The sequence below is a fragment of the Gymnoscopelus microlampas genome (assembly GCF_963454915.1).
Source record: "Gymnoscopelus microlampas genome assembly, chromosome: 14".
In the NCBI taxonomy this organism is placed as follows: Eukaryota; Metazoa; Chordata; class Actinopteri; order Myctophiformes; family Myctophidae; genus Gymnoscopelus; species Gymnoscopelus microlampas.
In genome coordinates this window covers 24,695,569-24,719,225 of record NC_139951.1, presented here as the reverse complement: position 1 = coordinate 24,719,225, position 23,657 = coordinate 24,695,569, and the positions used below count along the sequence as shown (strand labels likewise).

The window sequence follows — 23,657 nt, the reverse complement described above, 5'->3', positions numbered from 1 at the left end:
GGGGTAGGTTAGGACTTGGACAGGGGCCATTTTTGAATTGCAGCCTCCTGAAGGTGTATCTTTAGGGCATTTTTGAAAGTGACTAGGGTTTTACACTCCTTTACTCCTTTTGGTAGGGCATTCCACATTTTAGATGAATAGCATGAGAAAGAGTTCATTCCCTTTGTTGTGCCAAATCTGGGTTGAACATGGTTTGTGGAGCTGCCTCTGGTGTTATGATCATGGACTTGATTAACATTTTGGAAGTATTTTGACAAATACAGGGGGATCCCAATGTTGTGGTGTATCTTGAAGACCAGGCCCATAGCAAGTTGCTGTACTCTGTCCTCAACCCCCACTGTAGTAGCCTAATTCAGAGGACCCCCTATTGAAATTATAGGTTGTTCCAAATGGACCGTTTACATGTCTGTAACTTTGGCCGGGGCCGGGGGTCCTTGAAATTAAAACGTTTGACAACCACTGCACACGACTATTTTCCTCCTCGTCGCAAAGGGGCGCACGCGTTCGCGTCAAACCCGCCAATAAAGCCAACGAGGAAGTCTTCAGCGTGCTTGGAATGCTGGGTAGGACGTTCAGGTCAGCCATATTGTTTTATCGTCCTGGCTGAAGGAGAGAAGAGGGGATATGAAGGGTGTTCGGGGAATAAGTCAACTATCGGTAAGGAATAAACATTACATATTAACACAAAGGAACAGTTCCCTCCAACAATCGTTTGCCGTTCGAAACTTACATTTTCGTCGCTTTTAAAACGTGTCCCCAACCAGCTCTGATGTCACACACGAATCTAGACGTCACATACACACACCTTGTTGTCTTCAACACCGGGTTCACTCTTATAAATCTAATATTAATTTAACTTTGGTTATCTAACGCAAGGTAGAAATAGGGAATGTTTCTGTAGTCAGAGGGTACATTTGGTCATTCTTTAACCCCCCAGTAGGCTACATAACTCATCCGTGATGTCATGCTATTTAACCATTTGATGGCTCGTTGACTGTCAAAGCTCCTCATCCATCTGACGGCCGACCACCGTCCGTCACAAAGTGTGTCAACAACAATGTATAGGTAACAGGTAGCAGTGGTGGAAGAAGTACTTACATGTTTTACTTAATTAAAAGTAGCAATACTGCAATGTAGAAATACTAAAATACAAGTTAAAGTCCAGAATAAAAAAAGTACTTGGCTATTTTCAAATAGCCAACGTTTAAATAGGGCTTAAGTTGTTAATGTATGTTGTAGTAATCTAAATCTACGTAACTAAGTAACAACTAGTAACTAAAGTTTTCAAATCATTGTAGTGGAGTAAAAGTACAATAGTGATGTGGAATAGAAGTAAAAGTATAGAAAAATGGAAAAACTCCAGTAAAGTAAAAAAATCCTCAAAATTGTACAGTACTTGATTAAATATACTTAGTTACTTTACACCACTGACAGGTAGTTATGTAATCATTACTCGTATTAGTAGCCAGGTATTTTTCAGCATACAGTTACTGCAGAGTTACGTGCACGGCTGCATTTCCCCCCTCAGAAAACAACATTGGAATTGGGTGACTGAAATAAATACGATGCCATTCCTAGTTAAGCGTGTAACAAATGCCATGGTGTGATTATAGTGTCTATGTTTTGCCCGGGACGAGCTACAGCAATGGGTGAGGACACAGATGGGGTCAGCTTTGTAATATACAGGAGAAGTCTTGTCTGTGAAGGACCAACCATTCAGTTCCCATGAACTTGAGCCAGTATTATTAAACTTCCAGTCCCAGGACAGAATGGGCTTGAATTAACCATCAAATAATTCAGGGGTTGACACTAATGGTTGCCCGACTGCCTGTGGCAAGTAAATAAAACGTTTGGGCAAGTGGTGTTTGCTTTCAGGTTGCCCGACTTCATTGAGTCTTCATTAAATATTGTCTATTTATGAACAACAATAATGCTACCTTTTTACGACTAGCAGTTGCACTCATTCTGTTTTTTCAAAGTTTCGGCAGTTATCAATTGGATTTAACATTAATTTGTTCTACAAGCGCAAGTTTTACCATCATTTTTTAATGGACAAATAATCTTTCGGGCAAGTGGGCATGACCTTTGGGCAAGTAGAACATGACCTGTACTTGCCCGACAGGCAAGTGCCTCTGAGACCTTAGTGTCAACCCCTTAAATAATCATTCCTGACCTCAGCCTGGAACTGACTGAGGAGATACATCAGATATCTCTAAACACCCTTAATTACATCTAAGCAATGTATATTATATTTGAAAGATGGAAAGTGAATAAGTATATTCAATTCAATATCTTGAACTCTTCATATAATTATTAAAGTATATCTTATTGGTGTGAAGTTCAATATCATTTAAATATATAATGAGTATTTGCAAGAACATATTAAAGCATGCATCAGATCTTAATCTGCCGCATTGTTGTCATTGATTTCCTCTCACCGATATTCACACTGGCCATAGTGTTGGTCTGCAGTCCCCTTTGCTATGACATAGGGCTGGGAGATATGTCTTCAAATCAATATCATGATTATTTCAAACTTTTGCCTCGATTACTATTAACTAGACCATACCCGGTCGACGCATCCGTGGAGGGAATTGCGCACATGATCTGGCAACCCGGGAGGCGACATTCTTTCACACATAAACGCTAATAAGAGCTGAGATTTGATGAAATTGAAAAACGGGCTTCACAGTTAAGTTCAGATGGTAATGGTCAATGGCTGTGTGCAAAATCAGAGCAATTGCTCCAGCCACTGAGGAGAACCGGCTTCACCACTACAGACAGCTTCACCAGGACAGAGGTTACTAGAATTATAGTAGGATAGTAGGATAGTAGGATAGTAGGATAGTAGGATGAATGATTTTTTTAATATAGTGAAAAAAGCAGATCTACAAGCTCACAAAGCGTGGTGATGTGAATCTCATTGTGAACTTGTAGATAAGCTATTTTCACTATTTCTTGTGTGACACCATTGTACAACGAAGTATAGTAGAGGGTTAAGTGGTTAATCAGACTTATTCATTTGGTCAATTACTGTATTAAAAAGCTGAGAGAGACAAAGCAGGGGCCCCCACTACATATGTATTTGATTTAGCTAGCCTACATGAGCAAGATTAAGTTGGTTATTGGCTCAAAATAACGAGGTTCAAAATATTTTTTGGTTAATTGCCCAGCCCTAGGGCTGTCACGATTATGACATTTCACTTTTGTGAAATGTCATGTGTAAAATCGCATATTTTACACTCAAACTTTGTTACAAAATAGTGGAAATATTCAATCTACAAACTCACAACGTGTCCCAACGTGACACGTTGTGAGCTTGTATATCTGCTATTTCCACTATTTTTAGAAAATGATAAAAAGAAATGTATGACTATGCTTTCTCAACATGGAAACGATTATAATGATTATGCAAAAATAATTGCGATTAGACGATTATGTAATAATTGGTGACAGGCCTACCCAGCCCTACTATGACGTTCCACCTATGTATCTTATGTTTTCTTTCAGAGGAGGCTTTATGCGGCCCAGGCTGCCCGTAAGGTTGAGGTCGCCGACCATGTAAAGTTTGAGCTGCAGGATGCGCAGGTCAGTGGTGTTGACTTCTCTCTCTTCTCCACAGAGACGCTGCTATGCGGCTACCAGCAAAGGCCAGTCCCTTATCCAGCCCCTATCTGGCCTCAAACTCGGAGCTGCCCACTCCTGCCAGGATGTCCATGTATGTGTGGGGAATAGTGGAGAAGGGCTGGGCCGGGAAAGGAAGGGATGTTGGGTTTGATTGTGTGTGTGGCCTGAGAATAAGGATGCCGTTTTTGTTGCCTTATTCAAAAACACGACTACAGTATGTGTGTTGGACCTGGGATGTTTTTAGACGTTGGCCATTTAACAATTTCAGATACATTCAGTGTATCTATCTGTAGAGTGAGGTTACATTCCTAGATCCCTATGATACTACTATTAACTGGTTGAGAGATAAAGTGCCGTGATAATATTGCAACAATGATCGTGCAATGTAATAGAGAAGTTGTAGGAAAAGAGTCTTAAGTTGTCTTTAAATACACATACTTTCTCTCTAGGTGACCAAACTGCCAAGTGGGCTGGTGATCACTTCTTTGGAGAACTATTCCCCTGTCTCCAAGATTGGGGTGTTTGTCAGAGCCGGCTGTCGCTATGAGACCCCTGAAAACCAGGGGGTTACTCACCTCCTGCGATTGGCTGCCAGCCTGGTAAGATTCCTAATACAACACATTCTCTGTTTTTCATCGCATTTGCTGGAAAATCATAAATAGTTATAAAAAATAAAGTAAAATAAATAAACCTCTAAAATGAAATATTTCATTATTTAACAAACATTTTCATGAGTCAGGCTGTCTTCAACAATCTTTCTTTTCGTAGTCTGAAAGTTTTCTGTTTGAAAGTTGAATGCAAGTTGTGTCCGAGCTGCCTATTGACCAATGACCAATGTTGGCACTTTTATCCCTTTTATCCTTTCCAAGACAACTAAAGGGGCTTCAGCCTTCAGAATCTGTCGTGGTGTTGAGGCAGTGGGAGGCAGCATGAGGTTAGCATTTCTGTTCAGCTCAACCTATATGGTCTGGTCACCTTGAACCAGTGTACAACAAACAAAAAAACTCTGAGTCACGATGTAGAATAAACACAAGTACATTTCAGAGGACTATGAAATGGTGACTGTCGGTCCAAGCACAAACCTGTTAATATGTGCGTATGCTTAAGCTTAATGTATGTGTGTTTTTACCCTACAGTGTGACAGCATCCAGAGAGAACATGGTCTACTCTGTAGACTGTTTGAGAGATGACATGTGAGTTAAAGGATAATGACTTTTCTTTCTGACAAAGTATTACACATACAACCTTTTTGTTGTCATTTTTGATTTGAAGGCAATACATACAGTTCCAAGTGCAAACCTGGCATTTTTTCCTTTTCAAAAGCTTCATAGGAGACAAGCCAGTCTCCATAGCGGACAACATTTCCTCCTCTGTTCACCTTCCCATTCATTTATTTATGTCTCTTTATTTTTTAATTTTGCTTAGCAAGTTATTTTGTGAATGTAAAGTTAAATATTCCTTCCTTACAGTGATACAGTGATGGAGTACCTGATCAATGTGACCACAGCACCAGAGTTCAGGTCATGGGAAGTGTCAGATCTCACCCCCAGGGTGAAGATGGACAAAGCCCTGGCTGCTCAAAGCCCACAGAATGGTCTGTGTTAATTCATTCTCTAGCATTCATTTTCCTGACAATTAGTATACAGTCCAATTCTGTAAAAGGTTTAAAAGTCATATTATTGAAGGTTAATTCATGGTTTCCGTTTTTATTTCATTTTATTTTTCACTCCGTACATGGCTTATATAGCTTGTGAAATCAAAACACTATACTTCATATTCTGACGTCTCTCCTCCAGCTGTGATCGAAAGTCTGCATGGAGCTGCCTACAAGAACGCACTCTCTAACTCCCTGTATTGTCCAGACTACATGGTCGGCAACATCCATTCTGAGCAGGTGAGACGCCTTAGATCTTCACAACTGCATAAATGTACGGTAGTTTTATCTACATTGTCAATAGTACTTCAGTATGTTTTTGTATCTTTGTGATGCCTACATTGTAATGTCTGCATTCTTCCCCAGATGCACCAATTTGTCCAGGACAATTTCACAAGCTCGAGAATGGCTCTCGTTGGACTTGGTAAGGGGTTGTTACTACCAGCATCTGACTCTATTGGATGTTTACTTGCTGAAATAAGCCGAACAATGACCTAGTAAACCTGGGATGAATGGTGATGACAGAATCATCTACCAAGTGTAGTAGTGCTGCTGGAATTTGTCTCAGTGACAGTTACACAAAGATATATGGATGGATGCTCATGTAAAGACAACAGTATGATAACTGCAGATGGCAAGGCCTTCTGTACAATAGATAATACAGCAGAGAGAGACAAACTTAAAAAAAAAGAAGTAACTAAATGCGTGAAACTACTAAGGTAGCTCATTACTTTTATATGAAAGCGGTATGTAATTAATTGCACATTGAAAGTAACTTCCCCAACAGTGGTAATAAATTACAGATTTTGTTTTCCCATCCAGGTGTGGACCATGCTGTGCTGAGGCAGGTGGGAGAGCAGTTCCTCAACATCCGCAGTGGGCTTGGAACCACAGGGGCTATGTCCCAGTACCGTGGAGGTGAGCACAGTGATGCCACATACAGACCACATGTTTAGATGACTGTCACTATCACCATAAACTAATCGACAGGTACCACTACCGATAAGCACAAAATAATTTGTCCCACCATTTCTACCACATTTACCAGCTTCAAACCGGAAGGTTGAAAGTTGAGAATATTTTAACTTTTAATCGCATCTAAAAAATGCTAGATAAAGGCGGCGCAAGGGCAGAGTACATGTCAGGCATGTACCATAGGAACACAAAGGTTTTGCTGTTGATGCGTTTCTAGCAACGCTTCTATGTGTGATTGTCCCCTAAGAGGTGAAAAAAACAGATACAGCATCTATTCCAGTTGGAATTTAATACCACCAACATGTTAGTATAAGTATGTTTGTATGTGTCATATTGTGTCAGATTTGTATATTAATACAAATTTGACACAGACTAGCTAGAGTATTACTGGATTATTGCACACTGCTTTCTTTTCCTCTGTCTCTCCATCTCTCTGTCTCTGTCTCTCAATGAAAATGGGGCTTTATTATATTGCCAAAGCAAAGGGGCCTACTGTATGGTGGTCCTGAGAAGATGCAGTGTAGACGACAGCGGCAAGCTAGTCGGACTCTTGCCAAGGTTCTGACCTACACAAAAATGCTACGAATGGCACTTGATATCACATGGGCAGACCACGTCAGAAACGTCCATGAAACGTCATGGACATGGTCAGGGTCAACGAGAGAAGAATGAGGCTAGCAGGGTACTGTGTCAGGCAAAAGGAACGGGTAGCGAGCAAACTGACACAGTGAGAGCCAACACAAGGCACTGCTAGGATGGAAAAGAGGCGCACCACCTACATAGACACATTGTGACCGCGGAGCTAGCAACACTGCAGAGCTCAAGACCCTGTTGCTATACAGACGGGAGGGAGTGGAGAGCCTATTCAGGAGTCCTGAGTTGGTATTGGCTAGTCTGCACTCTTTTTTTTGGACTAATTTTCCAAATGTTGTATTCCATTGGACATCCTTCTCCTGTCACAACTGCTCACAAATCTTGCTGTTGTGTTTGCACATTGTTGTACTGTATTTTTTGTGTCATCTGTGGGAAGTATTTGTCTCATGTCTTGGTATAGTTGGTGGTTAGAAAGTGTTTCTCAGTTTCCACCATGTTTTGTGTTCAGTGGGTGCACAGTCTGTTCCTTTGGTAGCCAGGTCTGCCTATTGCGGACTTTCTCGATCGCAAGACTGAGTCTGGTACTGTACATAGTCAAGGCTTTCCTTGGTTTTGGATCAGTTACAGTGCTCATGTATTCTGCCAATGTGTTAAGGGCCAAATAGCATTCCATTTGGCTCTGGTTTTGGGTTAATACTACAATATGTGTTAGATATCTTTCTTTTTGTTTTGTTATAATTTGGTTTAGTCCAGTGGGATTTCTTTCTGGTGGCTCTGCCTGTGTTTGTGCGGCTGACGGGGTATCTCTGTAGATGAGGGTTTTGTTATGGAGTCTCTCTCTCTCTCTAGGTCTCCTTTTCTCTGTCTCCATATCTCTATGTCTTGGTCTTTGTGTTTGCACATGTACAGTATGTGCTTCTACTTACTACGAGTCTCTGTCTCAACTATTTCCTCCGTCGCATCTCTCCAGGTGAGGTGCGTCAGCAGAGCTCCAACAGTCTGGTCCACTCTGTGGTGGTTAGCCAATCGGCAATAGTAGGGTCCCCGGAGGCCCTGGCCTTCAGCGTGCTGCAGCACATCTTGGGGGCCGGCCCCCACATCAAGAGGGGCTCCAACACCACTAGCAAACTCATCCAGGCCGTCTCTAAGGCAACCAGTGACCCATTTGACGTGAGTGGCCGGCAGTTTGGGATTTTCATACGTTACCCTCCGTTGAAGTTGACACATAGCTTAATGTCACAGCCAGGGGCTGATCTTGGAGGGAAATGGAGTTAATGCCCATTTTCACAAAGCCTTATTATTTATTTAATTACTAGGGCATCCATTTTTGATAACCTCATTAGTCCCGCAGGGGAAATTAAGTTTTCAGCTTCACTCAGCTGATTTGATGAAAATCTAAAATTATATGAACTTTGGTAGTGCAAACCTATGGGGTTGCATTTAAGTTTTCATATGTGGAATAAAAAGTCATTCTGATAGGAAGGTAACCTTATGGTTTTCCAATGTCTTGTCTGTTGTTCTGTGCAGGTCTCCGCTTTCAATGCAAACTACTCCGACTCTGGTCTGTTTGGAGTCTACACAATCTGCCAATATGCTGCAGCCGGTGATGTGAGTATTCCACCGTTCTAAGTCTAGACTGGCTCCATTGATGTGAAACTTACTTCTCATTTATGCAGAAATTTCTCTTTTTGTATATTCATCACAATCAAACAGAAATATAGTTCCCTACATAGCCTTCTCCCAGGCAGGTAGCTTTTTACGGTATGATTTCACTAGCTTGCAGTGCACCCATATGGTGAAAAGGCAAGCTCCACCCCTGCCTGGTATCCTGATCTAAATGAGGCCCTGATGAGATGGTTGGATTAAGAACCTGCAGGACTGGAGGTGAGAAGAACCATTGCCAAATGCTGACTGACCGGTCCATGGTCTCCTGTTTGTCTCCAGGTGATCAAAGCTGCTGTGGCCCAGGTGAAAGCTGTTGCTGATGGTGCAGTCACTGCTGCTGACCTCACCCATGCCAAGTATGAAAACTCCACACACATAAACACATTTATTTAGCGTTGTGCTGTACTGTATGTGGTTTACAGCACACATTGCTGTTAGGTGATTCGTGTGATCCGTCATTTCATTTGTTGGATGTTTTGATCCTAAAACAAAACTTTTTATTTGTTTGAGTTGTTTTATATTTTGCCATTTCTTTGCATTCGTTGGTGATGTCATTTCACTAAATTTAAAGGGTCATTTTGCTTTTAATATAGTTTCTTCTGAACCTTTCCCTTGATGTGAAATTATCTGAATCAATTGTCATTTTTAAACAGATTCAAACCCATGTTTTTCTCTTGCCTTTGATGGGGTCTGATGTATGTTTAGCATTATGTTGATGTTTCTCCCACCGCTTGTGAAATCTGTATTTTCATATTCTGTTTCTGATTCATGTTTACTGTTTTATGTGTTTGCTATTTTCCCTGTGTGTCCCATTCTGGAGCACTTTGGAAAGATGCTATATAAATGAAGGTTTATTAGGCTTCTGCTCAGATGTTTTTTTATGTGTGTTGGTGCAGGAACAAGTTGAAGGGCCAGTATCTGATGTCTCTGGAGACCTCTGAAGGATTGATAGATGCTATGGGCTCCCAGGCCCTGTCTGGAGGAGTCTACCTCACTCCTGACGCAGTCACTAAGAGCATCGACAATGTCTCCCTCACTGATGTTGCCAATGTAAGCTTTCTCTCCTCTCTCTGCTTGTGGTTGCTTTAGTTTAGTTGAGTTTATTTGAAAAGTAATAACACATGTTAAAACCAATCGAGGATATGATACAATAAAGTCCAGGCCTTATTTCCATTGTGGCTGTCATAACACAAGTGGCGGTCATGTGCAATAAATAAACAAATATTTCAAGAAATATTGGGGATGGATTTCAAGACTACTTATTTAGTAGTCTGTCAGTAGCCAGCCGATTAGAGAGACGTCGTCGGGTGCGCAAATTATTGAGAAGTGTTAAAGGACCACCCCAACATAAAACACAAAAAAAGTAACAGACATGAATTGACCACTCATGGAGATCATTAGACAGAACCACAGATTTCAGCCCAGGCAATCGTAAGCTTCCCTGGACTTCTTGCTGGACATGCTGCATTGTGATTCATACCCTCTGTTGTAAGATGGTGGGTTTGACCAGGTGACGCTTACTTATTTAAGGATGGATTTGAGGTTTTTATTTTACTTTTTCAAAAAGGTTTAGTTTACAATGTATCACAGAATCCAAGTGATTAAAATCTGTGATAGAATGTTTAACAAAAAAACAACAACAATTGCTCATTTGTGTAGGTGAGATTAAAAGAAACACAAAAGAGCTTGAATACCTTGCCTTGGAGCAAGCATAATGTAGTACATTATAAATAAAACCTTTTCCTTTCAAGCCTTATGGAAATCTTGTGTACGTAATACAGAGACAGCTGGCACCCATTTTACAACTACATTGTCATCGCCTTCACTCAGCCAACCAATAAAGGTTTCCACATAAGAGACTCCTAAACTAAAGTTACATACTGAATACGAATGTATTCGTAATGGCCCTCTGATGTATTTGTGTCTTTGTGGTTATCAAGAAATGTATTACATTATAATGATACAAGAAAGGTAGTTGTATATAAGTGGAATAGTCTGCCGGAGTAAGTCTGCCGTGTAATCGCATGGTAAATATGAAAATGTTGTAGTTTTCTTGTGTTAGTGTGCTGAATACCTTATCTTTATTCCTACTCTTTTCCAGGCTGCAAAGAAGTTTGTGACCGGCAAGAAATCCATGGCGTCCAGTGGCAACCTTGTAAAAACACCCTTCGTTGACGAGATCTAACCTTCTCCTTCCTGCCTCCCTCCCTCTACCACTCTATCCACCTGTCATTTTAAATGGCACAAGACAGAACGACATTCTGTTCCATTTCAACAAACCATTGAAAGAGATACACTGGTCACTGATCTGTCATAATGCTCTTTTGTCAGAGAGGTTAAATGTCACCAGCACCACACCAGTGGGTGTTTCTATTCGTACTATATTTTAGTGGACCCTTCCCTGGTGCGTTGAAATATCACGGTCCTCTCATTTGTCCTCTTGAACTGTATAGTTGATGTAAATTAATGAATAAAATTCTATCTACATTAGATCATTCTTGGTGTTTGGGGGTGTGTTGTGTTGTGTCTTTTTCATTGAACTTTACTGTAGAAGTGTTCTAAGAAAATTAATATATCAAGTGCAAGGCATAACAAGAGAGATAAAAATGTTATATCTCATGTTATGCCTTGCACTTGATATATTCATTTAAAAAACAAAGTTACATAGATTCACAGAATGTAGCCTAGTATTGTACCAAATTAACTATTTAATAGTTAATTTGGTACAATACTAGGCTACATTATGTGAATCTATGTAACTTTTTTTTTAACTGAATGTATTTCTGCAATCTGTACTCTATCAATAGGCTGTGTACTAATAGTAAAAACAAATGTATTGTTTCAGCAGACAGCAGCTGAAATGACGTGCACCTCATTGTCGTTTTGATTCCTAATTTATGATCCGTGGTACAGCGGTGTTGCGCCCCAAGGATGGCTGTAGATCGGCTATCTGCGGTGCGCGACGCCGTCGTACGACGAGATATAGACCATGCTTGCTCTGTGCAAGGTTCACGGCGTTTCTCGCGAGAGAGTAGTGTGTACTTACTATGACTACAAGGCAGAGCAGCGTCGGTTCGTCAGTTTTTTAGGGAGAGACAACAGTGTTGTGAAGAAACTCAGGACATAAAAGGATTCTCGCTCAATACAAATAACGGTATGCAAGTCGATTTTGTAACATTTTCAATAACATTCCAACAAATAGCTTTGGCCGCGTTAGCGTGGAATGTGATTTTTCCTTTTATGTTTGCCTGGAACGGGGGGCTTCAGCTTCCAAATGAGGAGGAGCGGGGGGGGCTTCTCGTCGGAGTCAGGAAACAAGTAGGTTGCGAGAATGAATTCGTTTATATCGTGGGTAAATTAATTAAAACCAACGCTTTAAGAATAAACCAGTGGGGTGGTTTGTCTCATTCCTTGCGGTAACACCCCGTTAGCCGTCTGGATCAGTGTGAAAACAGCAGGAGTTTACTGTTTCGAATGCCCCCAGCACGACGAGCTGGGCTCGGTCAGCTCGCCACCTTGCCTGGAAAACTCCCCACATCTCTGGCCATCATGGTGGTGAACTATCTGAAGAACATCACAGGGAACTTCTAACCCTCTCTGCATGTGTCCACTGCGCCGTGGGGGTCGCTTTAAAGATGGTGCACAGTCTCTCACAGACTCATCTCCTTGTCCGCAAACGACGGTGCTAGGGCAGGATTGGAACGTTGTGGATCCGTGCAACTGAGTATATAAGAGCCTGTCTGTGAGATAGAGAGAGAGGCTAACAAACTGACCTCCTTTGTACCTCCAGAGGAGCAACACACCACGCTCCGTCGTCGGTCACGACTCTCTCGTCTCTCCCTGTTTCTGCTATGGATAAACTCACTATTATATCAGGATGTCTCTTCCTGGCCGCAGACATGTTCGCCATCGCCAGCATTGCCAATCCAGACTGGATCAACACGGGGGAATCGTCTGGTAAGTTAGGTGAGGGCACAAGTTATTATTCTTTATTTATTCTTATTATCATTGCATTGGAAACCCCCTATACGTGGCAAATGCATAGCCTAACTATCATAAACCTATGTTAATTGTGCTGTTTGGACTGTCTCGTATGAGTTCCCCGTCCTTCAGTATAAGACTTTATTATCAACTATGAAAAAGACTGAATCATTTTCATTAGATGAACCGTTATTTATTGGAAACGTAGCATCAACATCAGCGTGAAATGCAATACATCTGCACTGGATCTGACTGAGTTAACATTAAGATGAACGGATATGCTATAAATAAATAGATTTAGTATACATATAAGTACAAATGTACAATCTGTCTGATATCATAATATACATAATAATATCTATCGCCAATGAATATATGAATGGATATACCGTGGATATACTGAAAAACTGGTTGTCCAATAATTCGTTTTAACCCAGTATTGATTGATATTGATTAATTTTAAATATGTGTTTCCTGTTTTTAGTTTGTCTTGTAATTTTATTTTTTGTTTTTGTCTCGTTTTGTGAAAATATATTTATATTTATGTATGTATATGTTGTTGCTCCCTTCCCCAAAAGGACCACAATGGAAACAAGCAATCGGGCCTTTTTGTTCTTTTCTCCTTTTGAATTAAGTTTCAAAAAGTGTTCAATCAATCAATCAAAAGTATGTAGGCCTACTATCAACAATGAATATTATGCAGTCCTGGGCAAATGTGACAGTTCTGTAGGCTACTATTTACATCCCAGTAGTCCATTGTGCATGTGTACCCTGTGAACTGTTATAACCTGCTATTATATCTTGTTTGTGTTTGGTTAGCACAGTCTGTGGAGCATATCACACCAACATTTCACTGCACATACTTGTATGAGTCAGTGACAAATAAAACCTCTTTGAAGTGCACCGGAGTCAAGCAGGAGTCAGTAGTCCCAGAGAACAGAACAGACAGTGTAGTCAGTGTAGGTCTTCGGTTCTTCTCATATGGGGGTCAGGCTCTGTTGGGGAGCCTGATGGCAACTGGCACAAAGGACTGTCCCAGGTTGCGAATTGCTCCTAGTCTCTGCTAGCTCATCATAGATGGGAGGGCTTCGCCAGTGTCCAGCTTCCGACCGCACCACCTCCAGAATGTCCAGTTTAACTCCAACTACTGAGCCTCACCAGCACGTTCAATTTGTTGGCAGTTGGCACCTCTTGTGTTTTGCATACAGAACTAAAGGGGGTTTACAACCTTCTGTTTGTCATTATGCAGTATGTTCACATTCTGTGACCCCCTCAAGGCTGTGTCTAGGCGCTTCTAGGTGTAAAGTACAAAAGTAGGGGTGGGAGACCACTGTAATGCAAAACTCTTTTAACACCTTCAAATTTGCATCCTTTAGTTTACAGCGTTTTTCTAGGCACACAAACTAAAAGTTAAAAAACATGCAGACTACTCGGCAACACATTTGGAGTCACAAAAAATCTTCCTTAGGCAGCACTGGCAAGGAGGGAGAGCTGTTGTGTCTCGAAACGTGTTGCCAAGTAGTGTGCATGTTTTTAAGTCTTTTGTGTGTTTGTTTTATTGTTTGCATTATACAATGGTCTCCTGCCATCCTTTTTTACTTGGGACCTTTGCCTTTTTGGGAACCCAAGGACTCAATTGAATTTAAAGGAGCTTTATTGTAAAAACATACGTTTACATTGCCAAAGCAAATGTGAAATAACATCAATCAAAACTAAGAAATCTCCACTTTGGAATCTCCACTTCTTTGTGTCGCTTCTAGGCATAACAGACAGATGACAAAAGTGTTGTAACAGATTTGTATTGTAAAGTGTTACGTGTGTATGGGTGTTTGAGTTCGAACCTGCCATGCATGTGATATACAATATAGACAGAAAGAATGGACACCTATAGCCATGTGGAACTTGCAGTATTGTTAGTGAATTGTAGTTGCATTTCCTCATCTGTTTAGTTTACTTGTTCAGTGATGAGAAAAAATGTAGACGCAAAGGGGATAAAATGATACAATCCATTACAATCTACTTAATCTGTCAGATACTTGAAGATACCACATAGTTATTATCACAGTAGTGCACTTGACTAGCCACACACATAGACTATAGGCAAGAGCAAATAGCGTATCACTACATTCCTGTCAAAGGTTCTTGTCTTGCATTTTGTGTTTCATAACTTACCACCACATGAATTGTCATGCAGGTGAATCAGTAAATGATAAGCAGAATGTGTTGCATTAACCAGGCAGCCATCCACCAAATTATCTTAAAGGGTTTGTTTGTGATTACTGACCCAGGCGCCCTACCTTTTCATTCTGCAAAATTAAACACAATTCAATTTGTTATCGGGAGGGCCTCTGCCCTCCCATTTCATCCTGCAAGTCATGGTATGAAATCAGGCAGATGCAAAGCTAAAAGGCTCTTGTTCCAGTTTAATTAGCCTAATGGTAATTACCTGACCAGGGGAAGTGTTGTTTGTAAATGGAGATGTATGCAGTGAATTTTAATTAGGTCTTGTGGGAAGGAAAAACTTTTCCTTTGAGAGAACTAAGGCTCTCTAAGCCCAATTATGACGGAAATTGACTTGGCTAGAGGCATTTGTGTGGTGTTTGTTTTAGAAGTGAAAAACATTACAGAATCGGTGTTGGTGTTCCAGCAGGGCGGTGCTCAGACTGTGTGTTCGCCTACACTGGTTCTGTTGTGCTTTCTTCTCACCACGTCTGTGAGGAATTTACTTCACATCACAGTTTTTCTGTGATGTGAAGAGGTGCCACATCCAGGAAACTGGGGTTTGATTCCTCCATGGTGCCTCCAGTTTGGCTGGCCATTCCACCAAACACAATTGGCCGTACGTGTTCGCAGGTGGGAAGTGATTGTAGGAGTCACTTACAGGTTGGTTGAGCTGCCTGCTCAGCAGGGATCGGAATTGGGAGAGATGTATTGTGTTCATCCGCCTACGTTACACCCGCCTACGTTACACCCGCCTACGTTACACCCTCCCAGTGAAACTCCTCACTGTCAGGTGAAAAGAAGCGCCAATGTATCGGAGGAGATATGTGGCTGTCTACATCCTCCCCAGACCAAACTGTAGGGATTCAGTGACAGGGACTATGGGCTACAACAAAAAATATTGGGATGAATAAGAACAACAAACCGATGATAGAAAATGGGTGCCACACCCTGGAGAAACATTTTTTTATCTGCCCAGAACCAACTACCCAGAAGAACTAAAACATCTTTGACTAACTCGTGTATCGCCATCCTGAAAGTTGGTTAGGGTGCACTTTTTGAATGTGTACTCCCCCAAGGACTGAGAACACTTGTGATGTTCTTCTCATAATGTTAGTTATTGATTGATTGATTGAATACTTTAATAGTTTGCAACGGTACAGAGGTACAGTTATACAATAATGTTACAAGCACAACACAAAAATCCATGAGGGCTTATTTCCATTGTGGTCCTGTGTATTCAATTCATCAAGACATATAAAGACATTCAATACTATACAAGATCATCAATACTAGGAGCAGACGGTAAAAGTATATTTACAGAAAAACATTGGGGGGCAATATTTCTCTCTCAAGCTAGAAGACTTGTCTAGGTCTAGTTGCAAATTGCAGACAGGTGATCTTTTATGGCGGTTTTGAAGGAGGTAGGGAGTCACACTTTTTGATGGCTGTTGGTAAGGCATTCCACATTGTGGTGGCATAACAGTAGAATGAATTCATACCCATGCTTTCTTGGTTACTTTTGTTGACATTTTTTTATTTGTTCTCTAAAATACAACCCAGATTGGTGATTTCTTCTTTCCTTGTGATAACATTGTCACCCACTCTGACCTTAAAGTCTGTCGCTTTACTGAGTCAATTTTGGACCCAAAAAGAATGGATTAAGTTTTGCCCAGGTGTAGTGACAGTTTGTTATCAACAAGCCATGTGCAGATTTTACCGAACTCAGAGCTAAGGGCTTTTTCAACCTGAAATTTGTCCTTGTCCGAGACCAGGCTACAACCAGTTCAAGTTCAATCCCACATTGCACTTGTTGTTTGCTCACCACATTGTTCTCTCTTGTAATGTAGTCATCATCTCTAGGCGGCAGTTTCACAGATGGTGACAACTTTAGCTCATTAGCCGCTGTTGTGACATTGCTGTCTCACTTAACGCAAACCTGCTGTTTCCCCACTGTGTTCATTCTATCCTCTGTAATAATCCCTGAGGCTTTGTCATGCAGCAGGTTGCGTTTTGTACGTGTGTGTGTGTGTGTGTGTGTGTGTGTGTGTGTGTGTGTGTGTGTGTGTGTGTGTGCTTTCCAGCCACCCTGCAACTCTCAAGTAGGTGCTTTGTTGTGAGTTTTGAAACTGGGGGGGACTGAAGGGGACTCAGGAAGTGCTGTTTTTAGCCCCTTAAAAGATGTGAACGTACACACACACACACACACACACACACACACACACACACACACACACACACACACACACACACACACACACACACACACACACACACACACACACACACACACACACACACACACACACACACACACACACACACACACACACTGCCCTCTTAAAAAAACAGTGTTCCCATCTGAGACAGACATTTTGAATTATCTTGCTGGAACTTAGGTTACCAAATATTATTTTCACTTAGACTTCCGAATTGTGATGAGAAATACTTTATTTTGTAGTGTTTGTGTTTCTTGTAAATAAAGTTTAAATACAGTTTTATAGCTTACTCATTCTAAACTCGGCATGCGTCTTCTGAAATGAGATTGGAACAACGCACCTCAAGTCCTAGCTGAATATCAAGCTTATAATTATTCTGTACATTCTGTGGGAGAGTTACACAGTAGCACTATTTAGATTCTCTCACTCTCAAAATGAACAATATTTCAGGAACTTAAATTTAACTGTCAACCGCTAACCTCACAAGTTCCTCAAATGAAATTGTGCCTTATCTCTTGCTTAACAAACTGTCTTATGACGAGACAGAAATAAAAGGGTACATTGTATGGGATATTTAGGCTTTCTCTCATAACATGCTGTCCATAGAGGGTCACCCAAAGGAATGAATGCAGACCTGCATTTGATTTGTTTCCCCACAACAGCTTCCGATGACTACAACAGTAAAAGGAACTTGAACTCCCAGATTAACCACATTAGCCAATCAACAGTTTCGTCAACATTAGCAACCACTATTAAGAGAAGGCAGGACAAACTAGTAAGGACTTTATTTGGTCAAATTGTAAGATAGGAGGATAATTCTGCAGGGCATCATCTTAGTTTTTTTTTAAACGTTCTGTTTTTTATTTATTTTACATACTATGTACTGAAGTATATAAACAAGGTGTCTCAAAATAGCCAAGAACATTAGTGGGTAACTTGATACATAAATATAAATAGTGAGAAAAAAGATGAATTGAATTTAAGGTATAAACAGAGTAAAAAACTGGGCATCATCTTTCATGACATGATATAAGCTGTTGTGAGGAGTCCTTTGTAGTCAGGCAACCGGGGCCTTGAGAGCAGATGCTTTCTCTATCTCCACTGGGTCTCACAGAGTGAGGTTACTGTGTGTGTGTGCAGATGCAGCCCATTGCACAATTAATCATTTATATTTGCTTCATCAAAACGAATAGTTCTACTTCGCTCCACTGCCATGAACAAATCACAATTTTCTCTGTCATCATCAGCTGTTAGAAAAGGAATAATCTGGAGAGTTTTGTTTGTTGTTCAGCTGTGAGAAGTTCAAGAATGAATTAAGTATGAATAGCCTACATTACAACAGGATATATGTATAATGGTGGACAGACCATGACCACACACAGACACAAGATGTGCATGCGTGTGTGGAGTGGAGGTCTTTCTAATTGGACCCACCAGGCCTTTTAAGAGCACATATGAGTTTCTGTCTCAGCCAGTGACTCACCATCTTGACATGGAACCACTGATTGGTCCTTTCCACTCCTCCTGAACCCCATTGACTTTCAGACTGACTTTCAATTATTGGTCTCTCTCTCTCTCTTTTTCCTTGCTGTCTTTCTTTGTCTTTTGCTCTCTCGCATTGTCTCTCGCTCCCCTCTCCCTTGGCCTGTGGGCTCTTCCTGTCCATTTGCCTGGGAGCTCTGCGAGTCTCACTACTCTGTCCCTCTCTTTCCTCCCTTTCTCTCTCTTGTTTCTTCCTCTCGTGTCCATTTCTTCCTCTTTCTCTATCCCCTTTCCTTCCCGTTCTCTTTTTCGCCCCTCATTTCTACCTCTGTGTACCTGTTTACCCTCCATCGATTGAGAGGTAGATCGCCTGTCCGTCCCATTCGCTCCTCATCTGTCTCTCTAGCTCCCTGAACGATCCATCCATTGGTTGCTGCTGGATTGTGGTTGTTTCAGTCCTTGGCCCCAGAGCACAAATCTTGTCATCTGGGAGGTGATTAGGTCTCTGTTCCCTCTGTGGAATACAGAGAAACATGCCCAGCTGACATGTCGGCCTGCTTGATAAATGATGTCATGGGCGCACAATCGTCCGCACTCATTACGAAACGACAAAGAGAGTTCACAAGAAGCTTTTGTATTTGCACAGGACTGTTTAAAAAGGTAATGAGTGACAATGTAATAATCATCAAATAAATAAAAACAATAAAAATTACTGTCTTTTTCCTTTTCTCTTCATCCCCTCCCTTCCTTGTCTCACTTTACTCCCTCACTCTCTTAATCTCTCTCTTTGTCTCTTCCTCCGTCTTTCTCTATATGTCTCTCTCTGTCTCTCTGTCTCTCTGTCTCTCTGTCTTTCTGTCTCTCTGTCTCTCTCTCTCTCTCTATAGGCTCTCTGACGGTGGGTCTTGTGCGTCAGTGTCAGACCATCCATGGACGGGAGCGGGTCTGCATCCCCCCCAGTCTCCCCCCGGAGTGGGTGACCACCCTCTTCTTCATCATCCTGGGCATCATCTCCCTCACTGTCACCTGTGGCCTGCTGGTGATGTCACACTGGCGGCGAGAGGCCACGCGCTACGCACGCTGGGTCGCCTTTACTGGAAGTAGGTTTCCCTTCCCTACCCTGGGTGATGTGTACATTTATTACACAGCCCTCCTCTGAATCATGATTGAATCTCTCTAGATATCTATAAATGTATAAATCTATATATACATATATACATACAAATGTATGGGTTAAGCTCTCTCAGAATTCCATTCAATATTGGGCTGCACAATTATGACATTATTATCTTTGGCATTTTAACCTTGGTTATGATTAATCACAATTGATATTCTTTTGTGGAATATAAAAATAAAATAAAATAAAACTACTCTATGCATTTTACATCATCTTTACTATTTTGAACCATATTTCAATTCAGCTATTGCTGATATGCCTTCTGATATATGTCTTCTTATCAACTGTGGAAACTGAATTTGCAATGTATTATTTTATTATTTATTCATAAGCCATATTGTGCAGTCTTAGTGTAATGGACATTATGTTTGATGTTAACATTTGGTGATGCATGCATGCATGCTCATCATTTCAGTAAAAAAAATAAAGACGCTTTTAGCTTTTAATAAGGAGGAGGATCTCATTGTCTGAGTGGCTGCTTGAAAGCTGTCCTAGATGGAGCTGTTTCTATTTTTATGAGCTGAGATGGAGCCTGTCTGTATTAGCAGCTGCAGTGAGGAGCAGCAACTGGGGTTTTTACCACTTTAGTAAAGACAGAGAGCGAGACATGCACACAGGCATTGAATAACATTCGTTCATTTCTGAGTTTCTTTGTTATTGTTGATGTACCTGTAACAGTTTTGGTATAAATGTGATTGTAAGTGCGACACATTGTGAATTAGGTTGCTTTGGGTCATATGTATACGTACCGGTACATAACAAACAGAATGTTTCACATTGTGCACAATGACGTGTTCTCAACTTTGGGTTCTAACAAACGGCATCTCTTTCCCCACCTCTGTCTCTCTCGCTGTCTCTCGTCCACAGTGGTTCTATTCTGCATGGCAGCACTCATATTCCCGATAGGCTTCTACATCAATGAGGTGGGAGGTCAGCCGTACAAGCTCCCTAACAACACGGTGGTGGGTTCCTCCTATGTGCTGTTTGTTCTCTCAATATTCTTCACCATAGTGGGACTGCTGTTCGCAGGCAAGGTCTGCTTGCCTGGCTGATACATTGGACCTGCGTTTCCGTTTGCGTTCTTCAGAAAAGTGCCGCGCACGGGAGGCTACTAGCCTATCGTCAAAACGATGAGTAGACCTGGGTGTGCCGCTGTGTGGATCTTTCTGTGGGGTCTTAACGTACTGATGCGGCTCGGTTACCCCAGTATGTATCCGTTGAATAATCTGTAAGCACTGACCTCAGACTGGGCAGGTGTGAGAGGGGTTCAGATGGCTGACGTGCCGTCCTCAACGATCCAATTGATGGGCAACCGACGGACGAAGAGAGGAAGCTATGGGAAAGAGAGTCATAGGAATGAAATACTGGAATAGAAGCCTGTTCCATCGTATATGTGTCAATATACAGTATCTCAATGAAAGTGAGAGGTCGTCATGTGCATTTGTCCACTAGCCTCCTGACTGTTCTGTCTTTGCCAAGAAGACCGAGAAGATCAATGTCACAGAATGTAATTTTACATTAATCTGTCAGATTTCGTGGGGTCTGACAAGGTTATGCTTTCAGGAATCTGTTCATGTTAATATGAGGATCATGCAGAAAGAGGGCCAGTAAATGGAGAAAAAAAACATTGTACAAGTTAATCTCTGGATAACATGTACAGTAGGACACGAAGCTGTTCTCTAGGATGGTGTCTGACTGTGAACTCTTAAGTCGGTCAATATTGGAGCCAGTAAACAGCAAGTAAAACTTATTCTGGGGCTGATGTTTCAGTTGTAATCCCTTTTTTTGTAGAAAATGTGTTAATTCACTGCATTGTGGTTCATTATATTTGAAATGATAATTATGCACTGCATCAAAGAGGTCCATACATCTGTCAAACGTCTTCGTTTTCTATGTTTATACAGGTATTTTGTTGCCCAGTTCCTGTATATAGCAATAGACAAATAGGACTGAGAAGCACTGTGATCATACATTGATCATTATGGAGAACCACCTCACTCAATCGCTCATTAGTTCAGCTCATTAGTTCAATTAGTTCTGGCGGTGGACTGTTTTGATGATAACCAATTCACATCATTATATGATATAAATGAGACAATTGGCTTTAGTGTCTGTATATGTGTAACCTGATTGATTTGTCCCCTTGGAGCAAACTTGGTGTAAAAACTCACTCCTAAGGTGAAGTACCACCACCATGCCACCACAAGACCTTTTCAGCTGAGTTGGTAGACGTTTAAGGTCATGTGGCGCTCTGGAGCAGCAGTTAGTTACATGTAACTAAAACAAATGTAATCCTTTAGTTCTCTCTTCTTTTCCCACCAGTGAGGTAGAGCTAAGATGCCGCCCGATTCTTCCATCCACGTTCTTCCTTCATGTGAGGGATCTGTGAGGTTCATTGCACTAAAGTACTCACAGGATATGTTAAAGTTGCTATGGAAACCTGATAGAAAAGTATTTATTGTTGCGAGAGGTGATGGTGACGAAGAGAGAGAGGGAGGGAGGGAGGGAGAGAGTGAGTGAGAGTGTTATCTGTGTATAGACAGCACACAGGCAACAGCAGGAACAGAGACCCATGTTGTTTGCAGAGGTTCACATCCCACTCCCTGCTATTGTTCAATATTCAATATGCTTCCTGCCTCTGACCTTCTAGCTAATTCAACCAGCCTCAAAAGTGCTGCTATTCAAATACTTTTTTTCCCCTCCTTCTCTGCAAGTGTACTTGCAGTGTCCTTGCTCGTTTCTTTACACCCGCTTTTCAATTTAGACTTTGTGGTTCCCATGGTAACAAATGGCTGCTACTGGGGGATGCTGGTAAGTAGCTACATCGATGAGCATGTCCTCTCGCTCTTAACGTGGACAAGATTGATCAAACTATCTTCTTACAAAGTACCCCTAATGATGAACTTAAATACTGAAATAAACATGAAATAAAACAGTACTTCTAAGCACAAAGAGTACTTCAGTTAGTGTATTTTTAATGTCATTTTTCTGGTTTAAAAAATGCGATGCGTTCCGAGTGGTGGTGGTGTCAAATACATTTTTTTCAAAACCTTGTTTTTGAGGGGAAGTAATAAGATTTTTCTTTTACTGTAAATAAAACTCTGAGAAACACGTTAACAATTTGCCAATTCAATGAGTTGATTTTAATTTCATGGTAGCGTAAATTAGGTATTTGAAATATAAGTGTTCAAAAGGTTTCAAAACCACTGATTTACACTACATACTCCCAAAGCCTTGTGAAGTCCTAAATGTAGATAAAGAGAACCCAATTAAACCATTGAGACAAAATTCCGTATCTGTGAGTGGCAAGAGTATGTGAACCTCTAGGATTTTGGGTTAATTTCAAGGTGAGATTAGAATCAGGTGTTAAATATTTAAAAAGAATGAATTAAACTCCAAGAGTTTTTTATACTTTTGTCACTCACAGATATGCAATATTGGATCCTTTTCTGCAATAAATAAATGATCATGTATAATATTTTTCTCATTTGGGCAGCATAGTGTAAATCAATGTTTTTTTTAAAGCTTTTGTCCTCAAGGCACATCAAAGGGTAAGTCTCAAGCCACAGCTGTATTCATATCTGTGCAAAAAAGCCTCTATAACAAGTTATCATTCTTAAATGTTTATTTTTATTTACTAATGACAAATAGGTTTTAAATATATTTGTGGGTATATAATTTGCCAGTCTGTATTGGGGAATGAATGTGCAAAAAGTATAGTTGTATATTGCAATAATGTGTGGTTAATCACAATGTCTCATGGAATACTGTTTTGGGAACCACAGGTGTAAAGTGTATATTACTTTGTTTGACAAGTATAGCGACATCACCTGGTCACAAAAAATAAGAGGCTTATAAGAGTTAAGGAGTCATTTGTCATAATGTCCCCTTTCAGTGGTCTGTTTTCATCAAAGCAAATAATATAACCAGATGAGTTTAGGTTTTACAGCAATTGTATACACATCAACGTAGCATGAAAAGGACAATGCACAGTCAATGAAAATGCTTATATGGCATAACACATATGTAGATAATCTACTTTTTTAGGTTTGGTTTGTGGTGT

At 40.9% G+C, this 23,657-nt stretch overlaps 2 protein-coding genes across 4 annotated transcripts; both read left to right on the top strand.

Annotated features, from left to right (window-relative positions):
* The first annotated feature begins 534 nt into the window (after positions 1–534).
* On the top strand, positions 535–11,012 carry uqcrc2b (ubiquinol-cytochrome c reductase core protein 2b). Of its 2 annotated transcripts, none has more exons than XM_084079002.1 (14): positions 535–657; positions 3,511–3,588; positions 4,077–4,226; positions 4,497–4,561; positions 4,764–4,820; positions 5,097–5,221; positions 5,424–5,521; positions 5,648–5,705; positions 6,104–6,199; positions 7,821–8,020; positions 8,378–8,458; positions 8,795–8,871; positions 9,412–9,565; positions 10,617–11,012. In XM_084079002.1, exons 1-14 carry the CDS (start codon positions 625–627, stop codon positions 10,698–10,700), a joined length of 1,356 nt encoding a protein of 451 aa, XP_083935128.1. In that variant the 5' UTR covers positions 535–624; the 3' UTR covers positions 10,701–11,012. The 2 variants fall into 2 exon arrangements, with proteins under 2 accessions (XP_083935128.1, XP_083935127.1); XM_084079001.1 differs by lacking the exon at positions 3,511–3,588 and adding an exon at positions 3,623–3,718 and having other exon boundaries at positions 555–657.
* A 574-nt stretch (positions 11,013–11,586) lies between these two features.
* LOC311060726 (uncharacterized protein C16orf52 homolog A-like) lies at positions 11,587–22,998 on the top strand. Of its 2 annotated transcripts, none has more exons than XM_084079029.1 (3): positions 11,587–12,472; positions 19,305–19,517; positions 20,462–22,998. In XM_084079029.1, the coding sequence occupies exons 1-3, from the start codon at positions 12,367–12,369 to the stop codon at positions 20,644–20,646; spliced, it is 504 nt and encodes a 167-aa protein (XP_083935155.1). In that variant the 5' UTR covers positions 11,587–12,366; the 3' UTR covers positions 20,647–22,998. The 2 variants fall into 2 exon arrangements, with proteins under 2 accessions (XP_083935155.1, XP_083935154.1); XM_084079028.1 differs by having other exon boundaries at positions 11,587–12,481.
* Positions 22,999–23,657: the final 659 nt, after the last annotated feature.